Source organism: Strigops habroptila, chromosome 20 (genome assembly GCF_004027225.2).
Source record: "Strigops habroptila isolate Jane chromosome 20, bStrHab1.2.pri, whole genome shotgun sequence".
NCBI classification, from domain to species: Eukaryota; Metazoa; Chordata; class Aves; order Psittaciformes; family Psittacidae; genus Strigops; species Strigops habroptila.
This window is the reverse complement of record NC_044296.2, coordinates 5,043,673-5,065,024: the sequence shown is the minus strand read 5'-3', so window position 1 is coordinate 5,065,024 and position 21,352 is coordinate 5,043,673. Positions and strand designations below refer to the sequence as shown.

Genomic DNA, 21,352 nt, shown 5'->3' with positions numbered 1-21,352 from the left:
GCACCGGCAGCTCCAGCAGCAGCGGCACCGCGGCTCTCGCACGACTGGGTCCACAACCCGGCTCTGCCCTGCCCCGGGCTGCCCCCGCCACCGTAAAGCTTTAACTCGGGTTGAACTCCTCGCTCTCAGCTCTCCGGTGCCTTCAGCACCTTGTCCCAGAGCAGAGCCCTGCCTCCAGCACCCACCTCCTCCTCACTGTGGTGAAAAGCCACGTTATTCCTCCAGAGGTGAGAGATCCCAGCCTGCTTTGGGTTGAAGGGACCTTAAAGCTCCTCCAGCTCCAACCCCTGCCCCGGGCAGGGGCACCTTCCACTAGAGCAGGTTGCTCCAAGCCCCTGTGTCCAACCTGGCCTTGAACACTGCCAGGGATGGGGCAGCCACAGCTTCTCTGGGCACCCTGTGCCAGCGCCTCAGCACCCTCACAGGGAAGAGCTTCTGCCCCAGAGCTCATCTCAGTCTCCCCTCTGGCAGGTTAAAGCCCACTGTGCAGTCCGATAGTTGAAGATGGGGTTATCAGTAGGTGGTGGCAGAGGACCCTGGGGGTCCCTCTGCTTTAGGGGGTCACCCCAGCCTGAGGATGATGGGTTGGAGAGGTCTGTGACTACCTCCCTGGGCACGGGGTTTCAGATCCAGCTCAGTGCTGCCTGCGAGACCCCCAGGAATGGGGAGCAAACCCCCGGCTCTTTCCCTGTCTCAGCTCCATGATTTAAGCAGCCTGCAAAGGGAAGGCTGCTGCTTGCTCTGCCCCTGCACTAGCCCAGGATGGGCTCTGTGGGTGCAGGGGTCCTACTGAGAAGGGGCTGAGCTAAGAGAGACCAGCCGGGTGCGCAGGGCCCCCATTCCCCTCCCCGCGGCTCAGTGCACACACCGGGGTACGGGGAACAGCACCAAGGCAACCAGCACCCCTCTGCTGAACAGCCACAGCAAGAAGGGGCTGAGCACTGGAAGAGAACTCGGAGAACACCCGAAGCAGCAGCCAAGCAAGTGGCTTTGAGACACCTTCCCCAGCACCAGGCTGGTCCCACCACCACAGCGCTTCCCCTGCGCCAGGCTCCACGAGCCCTCCTGCCCCTGTGCTGCTCCACCACAAGCCTTCCCCACCACAACGGCTCTGAGGCACAGAGCCCAACGGGTCCCTTCAGCAGGAGCGCTGCCCCACAGACCCCACATCACCCCACAAGCCCTCCGGGCGCTCCTTGCTGGGACCACACAGCACAGAACCTGCTCAGCGTGCCGAGGCTCTCCCTGCTCCCTCCAGCCTTCAGCAGTGGGGTAGGGATGGGCAGCAGGAGTGGGAGCGATCCAGGCTGGGTGCTTGTACCCACAACAGAGCGACCCTCGAGATGTCGGACACCTCGTGGCAGAGCATCTGCTCCCTGTGGCCCCAGGCAGGACGTGCCTGTGTGATGAGAGCTGCTGCAGCTCCTCCAGGCGAGCAAAGCCCCAGCTTTGGGGTGGTCAATCCCAATGTAACGTGGCTGGTTTCACTGGAGGCTCAGCTCGAGGCTGGGCTCAGCTTTGCTGTTGTGCTGGCCAGGCTCAGCACGGGGGTATTAGCGGCTCCAAGCAGCAGCAGCAGCAGCAGCAGCACGGCAGGAGGAGCGAGGAGGGATGGGGAGAGATGGTCACACACATGCAGTGCACAGGAAGGAAACTCACGGATACTCCTGACGGAGGCCCGGGACGGCTTGTTGGATCGGAAAGAGGAGGAAGCTGCTTCCAAACAAAAAGAGACATGCTTAAACCAACGTGAACTGGAGAGAGGGAAAGGCAGGGCCCAAAGGGAGGAGCTGTTAGGACAAACAGGGCGGCCCACATGCTGTGTTAGGAACCCGCCTGTCTCGCTGGGACCAGGGAGGGATGAATGCAGTGATGGAAGACAGGGAGGGAGCAAGAGATGCTTCAGTTTTCCTGGCTGCCACTTGGCTGGGCACTACAGGCGAGGCTGGAGACTCCACTGGGACATCCCCAAAACCAATATAACGAAGGCTGCCGGGCCCCAGGAGAAAACAGCCCCAGCCTAGAGGCACTGCTGACAGTGTTCAGAGCCACCAGCTTGCTCAGGTACAGCCAGCACACCAGAAACCTCGTTTCCAGGCAGAGTGGTTCCCCTCCATCCCCAGGAGGCTGCTCCAGAGGCACTTGGGTGTGCACACACAATGGGACAACTTTACCTGAGACTTTGGGGGTGGGATTGCAAGAGAAGCCCCCGTTAGATTGGTCGGTGTCTCCGAAGTCATATGTCTCCCTGGGTTTGGGCTTGTATTCCCGCTTGGGACGCGAGGAGGCCTCCCTCATCCTGCAAGAAGAAATGGGGATAACTTGAGATACGGAACAGTGTGATGACATCCACATGGTATTTGTTCTCCTCGGGGGCTACACGGGTTTGTGGACAAGAACTCACACAACCCTCTTGTGCTCGGGGTGGATCTTGCCCAGGGTTTGGGAGCTTGCCCTCAGAGAGGGCCACATGCGCCAGGCTTTGCTATGGAGCTGCCTCAGGCACCCCGGGCCAGCAGAGGCCACTCGTGCTGCACTTGGAAAGCTCCCACTTGGCAGCATCCTCCCCGCTCTGAATTCAAACCAGACACAGGATCCGCTCAGCAGCTTCTGCAGGGACACGGCACCCAAGCACCCTGAGGAGCAGAGGGGCTGCCCCGGGCCCGTCCACCCTGCCCCAGGCTCCAGAGGGCGGCCTCAGGGAAGCCACCGCTCCCTCCCTGGCCAGGGGGTGGGCAGATGCTTGCTGAGGGGAGGCAGAGCAGCAAGACCACCACCGCTGCCAGCCCCGGCAGGGGGTGCTGGGCTTCCAACAGCACCTCTGTGCTTCTTGGCCCCTCAGCAGCAACCCCGGGGCTGCTGCAGGGCTCGGGCACCCGAGCAGGGGCAGGAGAGCAGCAGGACCAGGCAGCTCCAGGGCTGCTCGCGCGCGCCAGGCTCGTGTCTGCCCCTCACCAGCTCACTGGCTCCAGAGCACTCGTGGCAACGCTCCATCTGCAGCAGGTCCACCAGGAGACTGCTGTTAGACAGAGTGGGGCTTGCTGGAAGTGGAGGGCTCTGGGGGAAGGCACACAGATGCTTGCCTTTAAGGACGTGGTATTGGTGCTCTTCCACTGGCCGGTGGCCACCACGTCATCCCCACCAAGCTGCAGCCAGCTTCTGGTCTCCAGAGCAATGGGGAGCCCTCGACATGGACCTTTCTGAGCCACAACGATGGCCAATGTCCAGGAACCCTCCTTAACCACAACGAAACTAATGGCACAAAGGCTCTAGGCGAGCCAGTTCCAGGTGACAGAAGGTGACAGGTATGTCCTGCTTGTGACATCTGAGCCAGCTGCTCCAATGGCAGGATGGAACTTCTGACTCCATCTGGGTTTGGCCAGAAGGCTCAACACCCACAGTGCAAGGAGCCGTGAGCCCTGGCGTGAAGGGGATTCACCCTGCTCCACCCCTGCCACATTCCACTCCAGCCTCGCGGGGAGCAGCACACCCTGGCTGAGGCACGGCTCAGCCCAGTGCCCGTGGCACAAGCACTGAGGGTTTGTTTCAGATGTCACAGTGTTCCTTCCACTGAAAGCAGGTTGTGCAGATGGCAGCACCCCCTCCAGCCTGGCAGAGGTCTGGATTGAAGCTCTAGTGGTTGCAAGAAGCAGCTCTAACACCAGGGGACAGAGCCCTTAAAGCAGCTCCAGTGCCTAAAGGGGCTCCAGGAAACCTGGAGAGGGGCTTTGGACAAGGGATGTAGGGACAGGACAAGGGGAATGGCTTTAACCTGCCAGAGGGGAGATTGAGATGAGCTCTGAGGCAGAAGCTCTTCCCTGTGAGGGTGCTGAGGCGCTGGCACAGGGTGCCCAGAGCAGCTGTGGCTGCCCCATCCCTGGCAGTGTTCAAGGCCAGGTTGGACACAGGGGCTTGGAGCAACCTGCTCCAGTGGAAGGTGTCCCTGCCCATGGCAGGGGCTGGAGCTGGAGGAGCCTTAAGGTCCTTTCCAACCCCAATGATTCAGAGGGAGAGGCAGGTATCCACAGACCGGGGTTTGGGGCCTCCAGCACTCACCTGCGCTTGAGCTTCTCGGCGAGCTCGTCCAGGATCTGCACTGCCTGCCGGTGATAGTCCAGCTGAGCGTCCACCAGGGCTGAGAGCTGGCTCACCTGCTCGATCTGGGGAACCACAGCAGCCATGTGAGCGCCTCTGGGTGACGGGAGGCTCCTGCACTGCACATGGGGGCTGAGACCTCGCTGTGCGCAGGGAGCTCCCCGGGGACGGCAGGAGCAGGGTTGTGATTTCACACAGCAGAGCTCGGGCATGGCCAAGCCTCAGCCTGGACACCTCCTGCTGCTCTCTGGGCCCTGCCAGTTGTTCAAGTCCTTCCCAAGTAACCTGCTTTACCCGCCCAACCTCACCCCCAGCAGCACCCCGAAAGACACAAGCCACAGCCTCTCCTCTGGCCAAGAGCTGGATCAGGAAGAGTGGCTTCCAAAGGGATAAGAGGCCAACCAAGCCATGTGCTGGGCACTCAGATCTGGCTTTTCAGAGAGCAAGCAGTTGCTCGAATGAGAGTGGAAATGAGTGTTCAACTTGTGTGTCCCTTGAGAGATCCCACCCTCGTGTACACGGGAACACAGAGCTCCCCCCGGGCACTCACATCAGTTTCTAGAAGGTTGTGCATACTGGTCTCTGCTACTTCCTTGGACTCTTCAAACTTCTCCATGGCCTGTCGAAGTTCCTCATCGGGGATTTTGCCCTGTCGCTTCTTCTTGTAGTCAAAGTCCAAGCGTCTGCCTTCCAGCTTCTTGAGATGGTGCTGGGAAGAAGGTGGTTATGAACGGTAAAGGCAAAGCAGGCCAAGGCAGAGGCTGGGAGCAGCTCCGGTTCCAGGCCAAGCTCGTGCCTTTCAGAAACCTGAGCTCAGAGCACATCTTCTGTGGCTCCCACCTTTGCTCAGAGCGTGGAGAGGCTCCGGGAGAGCTGGGGAGCTGCAGGGCAGGGAGGAGTGGACTGCCCAAACCCAGCCTGGCAGAGGATTTACTGCTGCGGCTGCAGGGGCTTTGCACTAAGCAGCAGCCCTCAACAAACTGATATGATTTCACCCCCTTCCAGCTGAGAGCTGGAGGAGAACAGCACAGGGGGTGCTCCCCATGCAAAGCCCTCTGCATGGCGAGGAGCTGGAGCGCCACTTTCAGCTCCCCAAGAGCTGTGGGGATGTCTGGAGATGAGGAATTGGGAGGCAGGTTCTGGGCACTGAGCGCCCAGGGCAGGGCTGTTTCAACTGGCAGCCTGCAGGACTGGAGTACAGATAAGCCCTGCAACAGGAGCTGGCAGTTATGTTATCTGGGGCAGCACTGCAAGTGGAAATTCACTTGAGAGAGCTCTCTGGTGACGTACAGGTTGGGCTGAATCCTGCTGCAAAGCCCTGGCTGTGCTTTGCACAGACGTGTCTCTGTGGTAGCACATGGCAGCTACCAAGCTCCATGTCTCCCCAGCGAGACATCTCAAGACCTTCTTGAGATGCTGCATAAGAGACCTAGAGGGAAGCTTGCTCCTAACTTGGAAGTTATGGTACAGCATCCAGGCTACTGACAGAATAGAGCCAAGAGCTGTAAAGAGCACTGTGAAGGATAATGCCAGGCAGCCCAAATGCAACAGGGCTGGGAGCTCACAGCACAAAGAACCAAATTCAGCAAGGCCGGAGCATACGCTGGGATGTAACCTCCATAAACCATGGTCATTGAAGAACCATTTAAACCTGCATCCAGCCTTAGGAGCTGCTCAGGAGCAGCAGCAGTGCTGAGCAGGGAGGGAATACTGGTGAGTGTGCAGAGGGAAAGCACACACGGTGCAGGGAACAGACCCGCTGCTTGTGTGAGTCCTTGGTTCTCACCGCGGCAGAGCCAGCGTTACGTGTTCCTGCCAGCCAGGAGAGGCCAGAAACAAGAGAGATGAGGAGGAGAGCGACCCACGGCGGCGTTACCTGGATCTCTTTCAGGTCTTTGTCACACAGGTTCTGGAGGGGATCAATAAAATTCTGTTTGACTTCAATATCCAGCGAGTCCTTCACCTCAGCCAACCGCTTCATGGATTCGCCAGCATCCAGCAGCGCGTCGCCTGCCAGTGGGGAGAGCAAGGGAAGAGGGAGAGGAAGGGAGAACGGAGAAGGGGCCAGGCAGTTAAACAGAGCCCAGTGGGTGCTGGCTGCATGCAGAGCCACTCTGCCCCCCATCCAGTGCCCCCCATTCCTCTCTGGAGCAAACCTCTGAGCCTGGCACAGAGCAAAGGGCCTGAGAGCTGGCAACTGCCTCTTCGTACCAGCTCCACACAAGACACTTCACTAACATGCTTCCTTTGTAACTCTGGAAAGCAGCAACAATCTCTACCAAGGACCTGGGAGAAGGAAAAGGGATAAATGCTTTTTAAAGCAGCATTTTCAAGCTCTCTTTTAGCTCAGGGAGTCGCGGAGCTGCCAATTGGCCGTGCAGGGCTTTAACCTTGCCCTGCTCCTTGGCCACGGGAGGCAGGAGGAGCCCAGGGCAGGGGTGTGCTCGGTCTGATCCATGCTTCTGTTGGGACACTGAAGCCCTGAGTGCTCTGACCAACTTTTCAGGTTTCCCCAGCTGCTGGCAGCAAACCTGCAGCCTTTCCTCCACTTCAGACACTAACCTCTACCTTCAGGTCAGCGTCTGCAGCCAACCCGCTCTCTTCTGAATGCCAGAGCTCAAAGTTGCTCATTGAAACCTATTTCATTTCATGCTTTCCTGAGGCTCCTGCCACAATGCCACTGAAGCTGCAGCAAAGCAGATTTACTCTTGGCTTTTAATTCCAGTGGAAACCATTTCTAGATGAAATTATTCCTGTGCAGCTTTGGCAACCCAACCATTCCAGCATGCCATTAGCACAGGAGAGTACACAAGTGAAACAGAGGGTAAAGTGAAACCTCATTCCACCGTCCAGCTGGAAAAAGAACTACACAAGAAGAGTCCTTTCAATCGTGGCCACTATAGATAAGGTGTCCTAGGGAGGGATGTGGTCCTAACATGGGCATCTATCAGGTTAAGTGGTGCTTTCAAGAGAGGCTATTAAAGGAAATCAGCTTTGGTGTGTTCTGCTAAAAGCTTCCTTCTCCCTTGTCACAGCTCCAGTTCCTGCAGGGCTCCGAGGGGGCCAGAGACACTCTGGAGAATCCTTTGGTGTTCCCACAAAGCAGCCAGAGCTTTTCCATTCTGTGAGGCAAGGAAGCTCCTCCCTGCACCGGAGGCCATGGGACAGATGTGCATGCACCCGCGCCCTCACGTGCACAGGCTGATGTTTCAGTGGATTAAAACTGATGTCACCAAAAGGCTTCACCCTCCTCCTCCTCCTCCCCACAAGTCACATGCGAAAGGGTTTCCTGGCTGCAGCCTGCCTGTGGCAGGGCTCTAGCTGGAAACTGCAGCAGCACCCCCTGACTCTCGCTCAATCCAGTTTCCACATTAGTCACTTCTGAAGCAAGGCAGCAGTTTTTCCTACATGCAAGCTTAACTCAGTGTTGAATAAGAAAGTATTAGGAGGTAGTTTTGCATCTAATGCCACGGATTGGGATCCAGGACACTGCTCACCCCTTCCCTGCTGCCCCGGGTGGAAGTCTTTCATAGAATCACACTGGTTTGGGTTGAAGGGATCTTAAAGCTCCTCCAGCTCCAACCCCTGCCCCAGGCAGGGACACCTTCCGCTAGAGCAGGTTGCTCCAAGCCCCTGTGTCCAACCTGGCCTTGAACACTGCCAGGGATGGGGCAGCCACAGCTTCTCTGGGAAAAGTCTGTGCCAGCGCCTCAGCACCCTCACAGGGAAGAGCTTCTGCCTTAGACCTAACCCGAACTTCTTCTGTTCAAGTTTAAACCCATCACCCCTTGTCCTATCGCTCCAGCCCCTGATGAAGAGCCCCTCCCCAGCATCCTTGTAGCCCCCTTTTAAGCCCCCGCCACGTCCCGTTGGGTGACTCCCAACAGCCCTTCCCGAATTTCCAGCACCAGCAGCTGGGCCCTGCCGCGGCGCCCACCCTGCCGCGTGCTTCGGGCACTCACCGAAGTTGGAGTCCTCGCCCAGCTCCTTCCCGTAGCGGATCATGCTCTCGCCCAGCAGCCCCTCCGACTGCGGGTAACCGGGGTTCTTCACCTGCCCGCGGATCTTGGACATGGTGTTCAGCATGGTCAGCTTGGCCCTGGAAGCTGGCACACAAACAGCCCCGGCCGTGTTTGCAACTCCCTCGTGCTTGGCAGAAGCTGCTGGCTGCTGCCAGCGGGTTTGGGTTTCGAGCTACACCCAAAGCCAAGCAGCCCCATTGTCTGCAGCTCCCAGAGACGGCGCTCGCCGTGGAAAAGAGCAGGTTCTTTTCCAAGAGAGCAAAAACAGTTGCCCAGAGCTCACCACTGAGGGCCAAAGGAGTTTCCCCAGCCCTGCCATGGTCCCCAGAGCGCTCTGAAGGAGCTGGCTGGAAGCACGCAGGGCAGCAGGCTCCAGAGGTGATGCCTACAGAGGCAGCCACCCCTTCCCAGCCCAGACATGCTAATTTTCCTGGATATCCCAGGAAAAACAGGTCCCCTCCAGCACCTCTCCAGGTCCAAGGGGAAAGATGTGTCTGTTCTTTCCCTGTTCAACAGCAGCCTCTTACAGCCCAGGAACACAGCCCAGGGCAAGAGGGGTGTATGTGGATCTTCACCTGCGCCCAGTGTGGGCTGGTGACCAGCATCTCAGGGCCCAAAAGGTTCTCTCTGGTGTCTCTCTTCCCCCTCTTCCTCTTTCCCTGGAATTCTGTGGCAGAGGGAAGGGGACAGGAGAGGTCCAGGCACTCACCTGGGTTTGGCTGGAGGTACTCTATTGTTCTGGTCAATACTTCTGTAACTGCCTTGCTGGTCAGGTCCACTTTCTGCAGGGAAGACAAGGGGACCCAGCAGCAGTGAAGAGCAGCTCAGGGCTTTGGCAGGCTCACAGAGGAGTTACCTGGGTGATTTTAGACGCTCTCTCTTGTTCCCTACTCACCTTTTCCATTTCCTTGAAGTCATCGTCGAGCTTGGTCCCTTCAGCCCCTCCGACCTTCTCACTGACCAGCTGCAGACAAAGAACAAGGGAGAAGGAATCAGGCACGGTTCTAACTGCTCACAGCTCCTTGTATCTCATGGAGTAAGTCTCCAGGACAGAAAGGGTCCAGACGGCATCTGCAAGAGAAAGGAGGTGGCAGGAACAGCTCAAAACACATCAGAAAGACGCGGCTCTTTGCTAACACTGCCCCACTGCAGCTCCGAGCATCTCCTCCCCTCCCAAAGCACGCCTTAGCCAGGGTGTTCCTCACCCAACAGGAGCTGCAGCAGCTCCTTCAGTCACAGCACACGGCTCCAGCCCCAGTGCTGGCTGGAAAACCCAAGCAGCAGGATTGTCTCTCGACTCCATTGGGAGCCAAGGCTTCGGCTTCACACCCGGCAAGATGCAAGTAAACAGGGAACGAACACAGTGCTCAGAGCAGCCAGCACCGGAGCCGAGCCTGGAGACAGCACGGGCCTCCCAAAGCCCTGAACCATGGCTCCGAGGGGATCGCAGGAGGATCTGGGCCACGGCAGGTTGGAATTCTTTGGAAGTGGAGGATAAAGAGACGTGCGGAAGGGTTTGAATCCATTGATCAAAGTGTCTCTGAGACCTGCTCTAAAACCAGTCCCAAGAGGAGATGTCACTTGGTCCGAGCAAAGCTCCCTGAACCTCTCCATTCACCTGCCCAAGCTCAACGATGACAAGGGCTTCATGAAACCCACCTCAGCGTGTCCCTCCCAGCCCCGTGCTGGTGTGCCAGGGCTGCAGGACACACCAGCCCAAAGCAGGGCTTGTCTTCCCCAGCCTGCTCCCACGGGACACCAGCTTGCGCACACAGAGATCACAAGGGGTGCAGGAAGCAGGCGCTGCCTCCCAAGCGCTCGGTGCCAGGACTTCTGGTGTTTGTAGTCAAACCTCCAGTTGGGATGAACAATGCAGCTCTGTTTACTTCAACATCAAATACTTGATTTTATCACCTCTTTCTTCCTCTGGAATCCTGCTCCCACAGGGATAGCGCGGTTCCCGGTTTCTTTTGAGGAATGTGGGGGGAGGAAACCTTTTAGGTAATCAGGGAATGGTTTGGGTTGAAGGGACCTTAAAGCTCCTCCAGCTCCAACCCCTGCCACGGGCAGGGACACCTTCCACTAGAGCAGGTTGCTCCAAGCCCCTGTGTCCAACCTGGCCTTGAACACTGCCAGGGATGGGGCAGCCACAGCTTCTCTGGGCACCCTGTGCCAGCGCCTCAGCACCCTCACAGTAAAGAACTTCTTCCTTATGTCTAACCTGAACTTCCCGTTTCAGTTTGAACCCATCACCCCTTGTCCTGTCACTCCAGTCCCTGATGAAGGTCCCTCTCCAGCATCCTTGTAGCCCCCTTCAGACCCTGGAAGCTGCTCTGAGGTCTCCACGCAGCTTCTCTTCTCCAGGCTGAACAGCCCCAATGTTCTCAGCCTGGCTCCATACGGGAGCTGCTCCAGGCCCTGATCATCCTCGTGGCCTCCTCCGGACCTCTCCCGCAGCTCCCTGTGGACGGGCACCGACCCCAGTGGGGTTTCTTGCTTCCGTTGGCCGCTGCTCCAGGCAGGGGGAGCCAGCCCAGCCCCGGCTCCCAGCCCGGGAGCAGCACCTCTGCTGCCAGGGCAAGCAAAGCTCGCTCCCTGCTCCCTGCCCAACGTCCCGAGCGCGAAGATCCCACCTCTGGAAACCTTTACTCGTTCCTACACCCTGAAAGAGTGCAATGATCCCGAGTAATTCCATCCCCACTTTTCTCCATTATGGATTTGGAGCTCGGGAAGCTGCAAAGAACCCCTCTGGTGGGGAGCTCTGCTGAGCAGGGCCTGCGCGCCACGTCCAAGGCACTGAGCACCACAGTGATTTGGGATGCTTAACACCCTCCTCCCTGGAGCAGAGGGATGGGAAGGGGGTAAATCACTTGCAGCCTGATTTAATCCTCCTTTTGACGCCCCAGGAACGCTGCTGGTGCCCTGCTGGGAAGGAATAATGAGCCTGAGGTTCTGTGCCTGCTGGCTCTAATTAAAGTGGGAGGTTTCATGGCAGGAGGGAAGGAGGAGGGACTGTGCCATCCGCAGCAGCTCCAGCCCTATCCCCACATCCCCAGATCTGCCAGGCAGGAAGACAAAGCCATGCAGCTTCCCCCCCCGGTGCTAGCCGAGACACGAGCCAGGAGAAGCCCCTGCTGGCTCCTTGTTGAACCTAGAGCTTCACGCCGTGACTGGGAGCCAAGTTTCCAAGCGCCACATCGCGCCCTGCTGCCTGCAGGAGCCTGTGGAGGCTGGCAAGTAGGCGGCTGCCTTTCCCAGGGAAGCATTGAGCTCACCGGGAAGCTCGGAGCTGTTTTGCTGGCGGGAGGGGAGAGGAAGGAAGCAGCCCCATGGTGCTGCTGGTGGCCGGCTCGGCGCCGGTGGGCTGTGAGAGGGATGCTGACACGCTGACGGCGCACAGCACCGTGCGGCTTCCTCCAGGGAGCAGCAAGAGAAGACGTGGGCTATGTCCATGTTATCCAGCTGGGGACAGAGCCTCTTGTACCCGAGCCAGATGTGAAGCCAGGGAAGGGACAGCGCAAGGCAAGACACGCAACTAAATCATTAACCCGGTTCAGTGACTCAAACCCTCTCTAACGCTGAGGTGGTGTGAAAGGTGAGAAGAAGGATCTGCTCTGTGGTTCTTTAACCTCCAGCCCTGCTGGGACGGGGGACACTGAGAGGTTAAACACCCTGAAGCAGGCCAGTGGCAGAGCAAAGCCCTCGCCTGCTGCCACCGCAGCTTCTGAGAGCAAATATTAGCACAGGGTGATAGCGTTGGGCGTCACGGCCCAGCGAGGCTCCAACCTGCTTCAGGATGGGTGGCTGTTACCTGGCACCCCAACCAGAGCGCAGCGGGGCGGGGAACAGGGCTGAGGCACACACAAACGCTGATGGAGAAGGCAGGAATCAATCCCTCGCTTCCCATCCCTGGTTAATTACAAGGATGCTGGCAGTTCCCATGTGCCCTAGATAGCTCCGAGCTGAGATCAGAGAGCGGGGAGGTGCACTGAATCCACGGCTGGTGCAGGGCTCCGGTGCTGTGCCAGGATGTGGTGGCTCCCATCGCGGAGAGCATCACCCAGAGCACCCCATCCCACCTGCTCCAGCCACAGGAGTGCTAATCCCAAGGGATGGATCCGCACACACCAAAAGGCTGTTCCCAAGCCACGCTTTGCGCTTTCTGCAGCTTCACTTCCCAGCGCATGGACCCACGGGGGCTTCCCGCTTCCTTCCGATCGCTCCTGCCCCACGCTCCCGACTTCCCCTCGCTGCCGGAGCCCACCGCAGGGGCTGCGCGTGGTGGAAGCTCTCTGGGAATGAAAGGCCCATTGTTTGAAGCGGCCACGGCAGCGGGAGGGCGGCTGCGGGGCGAGGCAGCGCTGGTATGTGTACACAGAGCGGGAAGAAAGGCGCGATGAAGAGGGCTTCTCTTTTCCAGCTGGGAGTGGGAGAGGAACAAGGGAGGGCTGCGCTCCCGGACCCACACATCCCTCCTCAAACCCCACCGTTCCTCCACCTCACCCGCTCCGCTCCAGGACAACTGGAGAGAAACGGGAGCGTCCTTCCCTTGCTAGACCACGTTGGGATCCTTACACCAACATGGCGGGTATCGGTCTGCCCACACCATCCCGAAAACCCAAACGCATCCCAAAGGCCTAGAGAAGGAGCTTCCCACCCAAACCCACGTTTCCCTGCAGCATCACCCCGGGAACATTGCTGCCAGGAGCCGGAGCATGTTCCACCGGGCAGCCAGGCTGTTTGGCCGGGATGAGCCTGGATAACTTCAGGAGCACGGAAGATTGGGAGAGGTTTTGTGAGCAGTAGGTGAGGAGCAGCAGGGGCTGCTCTGCACTGGGGCCTTGCTGCATCACTGCCCGGGCTGCTGCAGGCTGAGGGCTGGGAGATGGGCAGGAAAGAAGAGAAAGGAGGGGTTTGTCCAGCATCAGCAGCAAACGAATGAGAAACGGGCGCCTCGGAACGCAGACGTGAGCACAGCCCACCCGGAGGGCCCTTGTCTGCCTGCCCCATGGATGCGGGAGTCCCAAGTCAGTGTCATTTTCTGCTGAACAGCAGCTTTCCCCTGGGACTTCACATCCCTGGCTTTTACAGTCTCCTCTTTAGCCTTTAAATCCTTCCAAATGGGGAATTATCCTCAAGCCCCGCAGCCTCCCCCCCGAAAACACCCCAAGCCAAACACAAACCCCACTGATTCCTTTACAACTGGCTTGCTTGCTCCACAGCAAAGAGCCAGCTCTCTTTAGAACACCGCAAACACTGCCCAGCCCTGCATTCCCAAGAGGAGCAGGCAAACGTTCCCCCTCCTCTTCCTCCCCACCACCCTCTGCCTCTCCAGAGAAAGCTCCCTCGGTGAAATGAAGCCCTGTGGATGAGCAAACCCACCGAGAGCTCTGCCCCAGCTCCGGCAGCAGGAAACAGCGAGTCCAGTGGAAAAAACCAGCCCACAAAGTAATTAAAGAAGATGCTGGAACTGTTTAAACCCCCGGACGAGGAGGGGAACACAACAGACCAGCAGAGACATGTACAAGCAGCAGCTGAGGAAAGCCGGGGCTCACTGGGAGCACTGGTGCCCAGTTTCATAGAAGCAGGGAATGGTTTGGGTTAGGAAGGACCTTAAAGCTCCTCCAGCTCCAACCCCTGCCACGGGCAGGGACACCTTCCACTGCAGCAGGTTGCTCCAAGCCCCTGTGTCCAACCTGGCCTTGAACACTGCCAGGGATGGGGCAGCCACAGCTTCTCTGGGCACCCTGTGCCAGCGCCTCAGCACCCTCACAGGGAAGAGCTTCTGCCTTATCTCCAACCTGAACTTCCCCTGGTTCAGTTTGAACCCATCACCCCTTGTCCTATCGCTCCAGTCCCTGATGAAGGTCCCTCTCCAGCATCCTTGTAGCCCCCTTCAGACACTGGAAGCTGCTCTGAGGTCTCCACGCAGCTTCTCTTCTCCAGCTGAACAGCCCCAATGTTCTCAGGACTTCCAGCGGTGCCCAGTGGCCCAGGCCTGGGGGACATGGCAAACCCTAACTAAAGGCACTGCCACGGCTCCGCTCAGCGCGGTGTCACCCCCCGGAGCTAAGTGTCATTTTCACTTGGTGGCTTCATCATCACAGCATAAGAGGCAGCTCCACGGAGCCAACGTGACAATTTACCCTGTTGCTTCATGTGTTTTTCAGCTTTCCAATAGATGGGTAATAAATGGGTTTAGTCACTTGGCTGCAGAGCCCGAAACCACCTCCCAGCACACTCCGTTTCTAACAGCCTGCTGTGGCTGCCCCACCAAGGCCAGGTTGGACACAGGGGCCTGGAGCAACCTGCTCTAGTGGAAGGTGTCCCTGCCCGGGGCAGGGGTTGGGGCTGGAGGAGCTTTAAGGTCCCTTCAACCCAAACCAGGCTGGGATTCCATGATTCCATGGCCGGGAGAGGCAGGAGCTCAGCAGTGCTGAGCCCAGCTTCAGCAATGGGAACACGCCGGGGTCCCCCCGGGCACCCCACACGTCTGCACCACCCGGAGGCTCCCTGCAGAACCAGCTCGTGCTGGGAGGTGTCCCAGTGCCCGAGCTCTGCGTGCTCCCTGTCCGCACCAAAGTGCCTCCTTACGAGTGAATTGTCACCCTCCTGGTGTAACGCTCGGAACCAGGCAAGGCTGGAAGCGCAGCAGGCACCCCCCGGGATCCAGAGCGTGCCCCCATCATGCCAAGGCCGCCCCATTTTGGGTGTAGCTCCGGCTCCCAGCCACAAAGGCAGTGAAGACACAGGGCTGGGAGCTGGGAAGAGAGGATCAGCCAGTTCCCGTGACACAGAGAGCTTTACCCCTGTGCACATCCCTTTGCATACAATCCCAGCCTGGTTTGGGTTGGAGGGACCTTAAAGCTCCTCCAGTTCCAACCCCTGCCACGGGCAGGGACACCTTCCACTAGAGCAGGTTGCTCCAAGCCCCTGTGTCCAACCTGGCCTTGAGCACTGCCAGGGATGGGGCAGCCACAGCTCCTCTGGCTGTGTCCTGCCTCCTCAGAGGCTTCGCTTTCCCGTTTCCCATTACAAATGACAGACATCCCTGTGCAGGGAGGAGGGAGCCGGGAGGCAGCGGACACCCCCGCTGCAGAGCTCGGCGCACCCACAGCGAAGCACATGCTCATCTGCGCATCTTCTGACCTACTTTCAGGAGAAGAAAACAAACCGGAGTGTTTATTTGGCAGAAGAGGGGATGGACAATTCCCACCAGCCTTGGAATGAAGAGGAAGGCAGTCCCCCAGCACATCCCTGTGCTGCAAACAGGGGGCACGCAGCAGCTCCAGGGTCAGGCTCAGCCCTGGTGCACGCACTGGGCTTTCTGCCCCCAAAGCTGCCACTCTAAGGAGAGAAGACCAACAAGTGCTAGAAGAGGAAAGAGTCCAAGAGTGATGTGCTTCCTGCCACGAGCAGCAGAGCTCAAACCAGAAGGTGGATGGGGGGCAGCTCCGCACGTCCCGCTGCGCTGTGGGGCCAACCAGAGGCAGAGGAACAGCAGCTGAAGCTCTCAACATCCAGCCCCTCCAAGCTAACGTCAGCCCCAGCACTGAGCCGACCTGCCTTGGGCACCTGAGAGCCCCACCAGCCACCTAAGCTGCCTAATGTCCCTGCTGAACAGCTCATGGGAGGGATTTTACCCTGTGATCCAACCTTCCATCTTCTCCTTAACTTTCTTGCCCTTATTTCTCTTCTTTTCCCTGAGCTGCCAGAGGGGAGATTGAGCTGGGATCTCAAACCACGACAGAAGGTCAGCCCAGAACAATGAGGAGCTCCTTCCCCTCCCTCCCTCCCAGGCAGAAAGCCTTCCCAGTGACCTGGGGTTGGAATGGGATCATCTAGAGCCCGCAAAGAGCGAGCTGCTGTGTGCAGGGCCGGCTTCCCAGGGAGCCACTTGTCAAATCACCAGCTCCAGTGCTATCAAATGGCCCGTCTCCCTCCGGCAGATGGGCTCAGAGCAATGAGGACAGCATGAAATCAAGCAGTAACTTAAGCAGCAGGCAGCAGGTCACGGCGGCAGAGCTGGGGCCGGAGAAGGGCACCCATCTGCACTGCAGTGCGGCCGCCCCCCTGTGCTGCAGGGGTTCCTCCTGTCCCTGCCTCTAGTGAGACAGGACTTACAATCCTGGTTGTGATCCCTGGTGAGGGGCTTTGTGCTCACCTCCCCTCGGGAGCCAGGCTGAGAACATTGGGGCTGTGCAGCCTGGAGAAGAGAAGCTGCGTGGAGACCTCAGAGCAGCTTCCAGGGTCTGAAGGGGGCTACAAGGATGCTGGAGAGGGACTCTTTATCAGGGACTGTAGTGATAGGACAAGGGGTGATGGGTTCAAACTGAAACAGGGGAAGTTCAGGTTGGATCTAAGGCAGAAGTTCTTCCCTGTGAGGGTGCTGAGGCGCTGGCACAGGGTGCCCAGAGAAGCTGTGGCTGCCCCATCCCTGGCAGTGTTCAAGGCCAGGTTGGACACAGGGGCTTGGAGCAACCTGCTCTAGTGGAAGGTGTCCCTGCCCGGGACAGGGGGTTGAAACTGGACTTTAATATCCCTTCCAGACAACCCAGGCTGGGATGCTACAAATAGTCAGCTCTCACCACAGGGAGACACTTGAAATGTTCTCCCTACAGGGAAGGGGGCACCTCCCCACAGGCAGCACCAGCCACTTGCATCAGATTTTCTCCTATTCTCAGCTCCTCCTCGCCCGCTCTGCTCCAAATGAGACAGAATTTCTCTTCAGCTGGCAAAAACCAAATAAAAGGAATTGGGTCAAGTAACAGGGAAAACAAAACCACGTAAGGAAGAAGCAGCAGCTCCTCTGCCCCAGCAGCACGTTCCTCCTCGGCCCCTCGCAGGGAGCGCAGCAGTGCAGAGGAAGGCCATGGAACCGAGGGGAAATGGGGACTATCTGCCTTGCATCCCGATTTCCTGCCCAGCCTCCCCACGTCCTATCTCGGAAGAGCCCTGGTGAATCACGGCCTGGCCCGTGCAGAGCTGCTGAGCCAGCATTCCTCAGCAACTCCACCCGAGCTCTGCGGACCCAGGGGAGCACACAAGCAGCTCCTCGTGTTGGAGACGTGGAGCTGCTTGTTAGGTCAGAGAACCATGGAATGGTTTGGGTTGAAGGGACCTTAAAGCTCCTCCAGCTCCAACCCCTGCCATGGGCAGGGACACCTTCCACTAGAGCAGGTTGCTCCAAGCCCCTGTGTCCAACCTGGCCTTGAACACTGCCAGGGATGGGGCAGCCACAGCTTCTCTGGGCACCCTGTGCCAGCGCCTCAGCACCCTCACAGGGAAGAGCTTCTGCCTTATCTCCAACCTGAACTTCCCCTGTTTCAGTTTGAACCCATCACCCCTTGTCCTATCACTACAGCCTCTGATGAAGGTCCCTCTCCAGCATCCTTGTAGCCCCCTTCAGACACTGGAAGCTGCTCTGAGGTCTCCACGCAGCTTCTCTTCTCCAGGGAACAGCCCCAATGTTCTCAGCCTGGCTCCATACGGGAGCTGCTCCAGCCCCTGAGCATCCTCATGGCCTCCTCTGGACTTGCTCCAACAGCTCCATGACCTTATGCTGGGGCCACCAGCACCGCGCCAGTGCTGCAAGTGGGGTCCCACCAGAGCAGAGGGGCAGAACCACCTCCTTCAACCCTACCTATGAAGGAACTGGGAAGGAGGCAGAAGAACCTCTGGATCTGCAGCATGATGAGGCCAAGCCAGGCTGATGGGACACGCGGAGCTATCACCTCAGCAGTTTAGGCACGGCTGCGTTGAGTTCTGGGTGGCAGACAGCATTAATGGGTTCAGGGAAGAGCCAAGGGGAGCTCCAGGCAGGTTAACACACAGAAGGGATGCCAAAAGAGGTGCTGAGCTCAGGCAGGAGCTCAACTCCATCAAAGGGAAGGCAAAACCCTCCTCTTGGCTTGGAGCGGGCAGAGCGCCCCGTGCAGAGCACGTTTAACACAGACAGTGTCGGCCAAGCAAAAGGCAGCGCTATCTCAGTGTACACAAACATCAAAGGGGGAAAGGAATCATTGGGAACACTATAAACACACGTTTTCCTTGTTAATTTGAATGGTAGGAAAAGCTTCGTGCCTATCGGAGCCCAGCACAGCATCCGAAGGAAAGGGAGAATGGGAATGAGCGCACGGACGTCCCTAAGTGCTGGGAGCAACCCTTGGACCGGATCGACCCACTGGTCCTCCATCAGCCCAGGGGCCTTCCCCACACCCGGGTACTGTGTCATGCTTCCAGCCCATGCCCGATGCTGCTGAGCCCCTTTTCCTCCTGCTGCACCTCACCCACACTTGTTAACACTCATTTCAGACCGGTTTCAATGGGAAAGGAGCCTTCCAGCACCTTGCAGGTTGCTCTTCCCCTGCAGGCGATGCTGCCGCTGCATCGCTCTTGTCTCTGCCCTGCAGCCGGAGCAACAAGTGGACCAGGAACCCGTCTGGATCACGTTATCGCCCCCCAACACAACCAGGAGGAGCCTGGCGATGGAAAGAGCTGCAGCAACATGTGGTGCTCCAGCTTCGTGCCTGCCCAGCGCCCCGGCAGTGCCCGCAGCAGCCTCTGCACAGACACACGGCAGCAGCAACGAGACGTGTTCTAAGTGCTGCAGCTCGGAGCAGGGCCAGCACCTTCCGACACGGGGGATCTGCTGCAGCTGGAGGCCACTGCCCACCATTCTCCTGCCTGTTTCCTCATGAGGAACAAGGGTGAGTTCAAACGTCACTGCTCCTCCAAAGCCAGAGCGGGTTTGGGCAGCAAGTGCTTAATAAATGATCGCTGATGAATCAGCTCTGGGCCAACGTGAAAGATGGAGCCTGGTTTTCAAGCATGAGAGGGAATTATGAAGCATTTTCCTCATTAGAAAAAGGCCTTTAGAGCCTGTATCATGCAAATTTTAGCTGCTGCCTGAAAGACAGACCTGCATTCTGGAGATGCCTTTAACTCGCCCTTTTTTTGCTGAGCAGAAAAGCAATCTCATCAGTCACAGTATCATTAACTTTATTAATAGGCAGGTAGGAGGAGATAGGAAGAGCCTAAAGCTCCCAGGGGCTTGAAAAGAAGGGAAAACAAGGCTCGTTCTGTCAATAAGATCTGGCCAACAAAGCGCATGGCACGTGCCACGGGCCAGGAGGCTTCTTGTGGAAGCAAGAGCATCTCCTGATGGACCCTCCATCTGCTGCAAGAGGACCTCAGGGGGACCCGTGTGTGCCCCAGGAGATGGGGACACCCCATGGGCGAGCTCCCAGCACCGGCAGCAAACCCGCACCCATGTGGATCCCTGTTTATCCCCGCAGCTCGCTCCAGCCACGGCCCTTTCCTGTCAACAGGAACCTGCAGGCCCCGGCCTCGCTGCCTGCAGCCGTGGGGGCGAGGGGAAGAGGAAGAGGAAACTGGGTTAAAAATAAGACCTTAATTAAGGCTTTTAGCCTCAGAGGGAGAGGCCCCGAGGAGGCAGGTCCTGCCCCGGGCCCGGGCACGCTGCGGCCTGCGACAAGAGAAGCTGGGTGATGCGCTGGGGCCTTCCCAGCCCCACCAGGCCGGATCCTTCCCTCCCACTTCAGCTGCTCTGCTCTGCTGGGACCCCACCTGCAGCACTGGTGCGGTGCTGGTGGCCCCAGCACAAGGACATGGAGCTGCCGGAGCAAGTCCAGAGGAGGCCACGAGGATGAGCAGGGGCTGGAGCACCTCCCGTATGGAGCCAGGCTGAGAACATTGGGGCTGTTCAGCTGGAGAAGAGAAGCTGCGTGGAGACCTCAGAGCAGCTTCCAGTGTCTGAAGGGGGCTACAAGGAGCTGGAGAGGGACCTTCATCAGGGACTGGAGCGATAGGACAAGGGATGATGGGTTCAAACTGAAACAGGGGAAGTTCAGGTTGGAGATAAGGCAGAAGCTCTTCCCTGCGAGGGTGCTGAGGCGCTGGCACAGACTTTTCCCAGAGAAGCTGTGGCTGCCCCATCCCTGGCAGTGTTCAAGGCCAGGTTGGACACAGGGGCTTGGAGCAACCTGCTCTAGTGGAAGGTGTCCCTGCCCGTGGCAGGGGTTGGAGCTGGAGGAGCTTTAAGGTCCCTTCCAACCCAAACCAGGCTGGGGTTCCGTGACTTCAGCCCCACACAAAGACTCCCCCACTCCCCAAGGGAAGGCCGGGCACGGCCATGGCAGTGGGGGGGCACACCAGGAGGGAGCAGACCTGCAGGAAAAGTCCCCCCCATGGACAGGAGCAGGCTCCTGCCTGCGCCAGCTGCAGGCACTGAGTGCCCACCTCAGGCTGAGGGTTTCATCAGCACAATTAAAGCGATGGGAAGGACCAGCACAGGCCCCTGGAAGAGCAACAACCCCTCGCAACCCACTGCACACACGTTCCCTCCCCAGGGGGCACTGGGGCAGCTGCAGTTTGGCTTTTCCCCAATGGAATTCTACAGGCTCACAGGAGGAGCTGCCCTGCTCCCAGCACAGGCATTCCCACTTTACCTCCTAGGGCTTGGATGGGGCTCCGAGCCCTGGCAAAGGCACTGACACATGTAGGGCTGGGGAAGAGAAGGAAGGAGGAAAAAATGTGCTAAAGAAATGAATCAGCTTTTACAAGGCAGCCTGATCTCATCCCTGCTTTGCTCTTTCCCAGGAGGAAAGCACTGGCAGGGGGAAAGGGGGAGGAAGGATTTCCTTCCACCCCATCCCGAAACCATCCCCTTGGCACTGTCTGCCCTCAAAGCTTCACCCAGACCCTGTGCAAACAGGGATCAATGGATCAGTTCGGACAGGAAGCCCCAGGGCAGAGGGCCGGGCACCCCTGCACAGCGAGGGCAGGAGCAGCACTGCACAGTCCCCTCCAGCCCCGGGTCAAGCACCCTTCCTGCATCCCGCATCCTACCAGCGCGGCAACACTCTCCCTGTTGGCCACCAGAGAGGAGAAAGGGAGCAACCAGAGCAGGATATGGAGACACAGAGTTTTCCACCTCTGTTTTCTGCCTTTGCCTTCCAAGAAGCCGAGTTCTCGTTGCTATTAGAGCCCAGGGGCTGCGAAAACAATCTTCGAAGGTGGAAAGAAGCCAAGTTAAAGGAACTGGTGCAGGACCAGGAGCCAGCCCCTGCCTGCGGCTCCAGCCAGGCCGAACCGTGCAAGAGCTGCTCCGGAGGGGCTGCCCATCACCGGGAGGCAGCACACGAGCCCTCGGGCACCGCCTGGGCCGCAGCAGGGACGTGCTCAAGCCCAGTCGCCTTCCTAAGGGTTTTGCT

General features: G+C 58.5%; 1 protein-coding gene across 3 annotated transcripts in view; it reads right to left on the bottom strand.

Annotated features, from left to right (window-relative positions):
- SH3GL1 (SH3 domain containing GRB2 like 1, endophilin A2) overlaps positions 1 to 21,352 on the bottom strand; it is a 28,530-nt gene that overhangs the window by 1,743 nt on the left and 5,435 nt on the right. Inside the window, exons 2-9 of one of the 3 annotated variants that reach the window (XM_030509322.1) lie at positions 9,013 to 9,081; positions 8,827 to 8,899; positions 8,058 to 8,201; positions 5,972 to 6,105; positions 4,646 to 4,804; positions 4,057 to 4,160; positions 2,175 to 2,299; positions 1,660 to 1,716 (exon numbers count right to left, since the gene is read on the bottom strand). In XM_030509322.1, the coding sequence (XP_030365182.1) occupies positions 1,660 to 1,716; positions 2,175 to 2,299; positions 4,057 to 4,160; positions 4,646 to 4,804; positions 5,972 to 6,105; positions 8,058 to 8,201; positions 8,827 to 8,899; positions 9,013 to 9,081 (865 nt within the window). The remainder of the gene's footprint in view (positions 1 to 1,659; positions 1,717 to 2,174; positions 2,300 to 4,056; positions 4,161 to 4,645; positions 4,805 to 5,971; positions 6,106 to 8,057; positions 8,202 to 8,826; positions 8,900 to 9,012; positions 9,082 to 21,352) is intronic. The other 2 variants (XM_030509323.1, XM_030509325.1) reach the window with 2 other exon arrangements.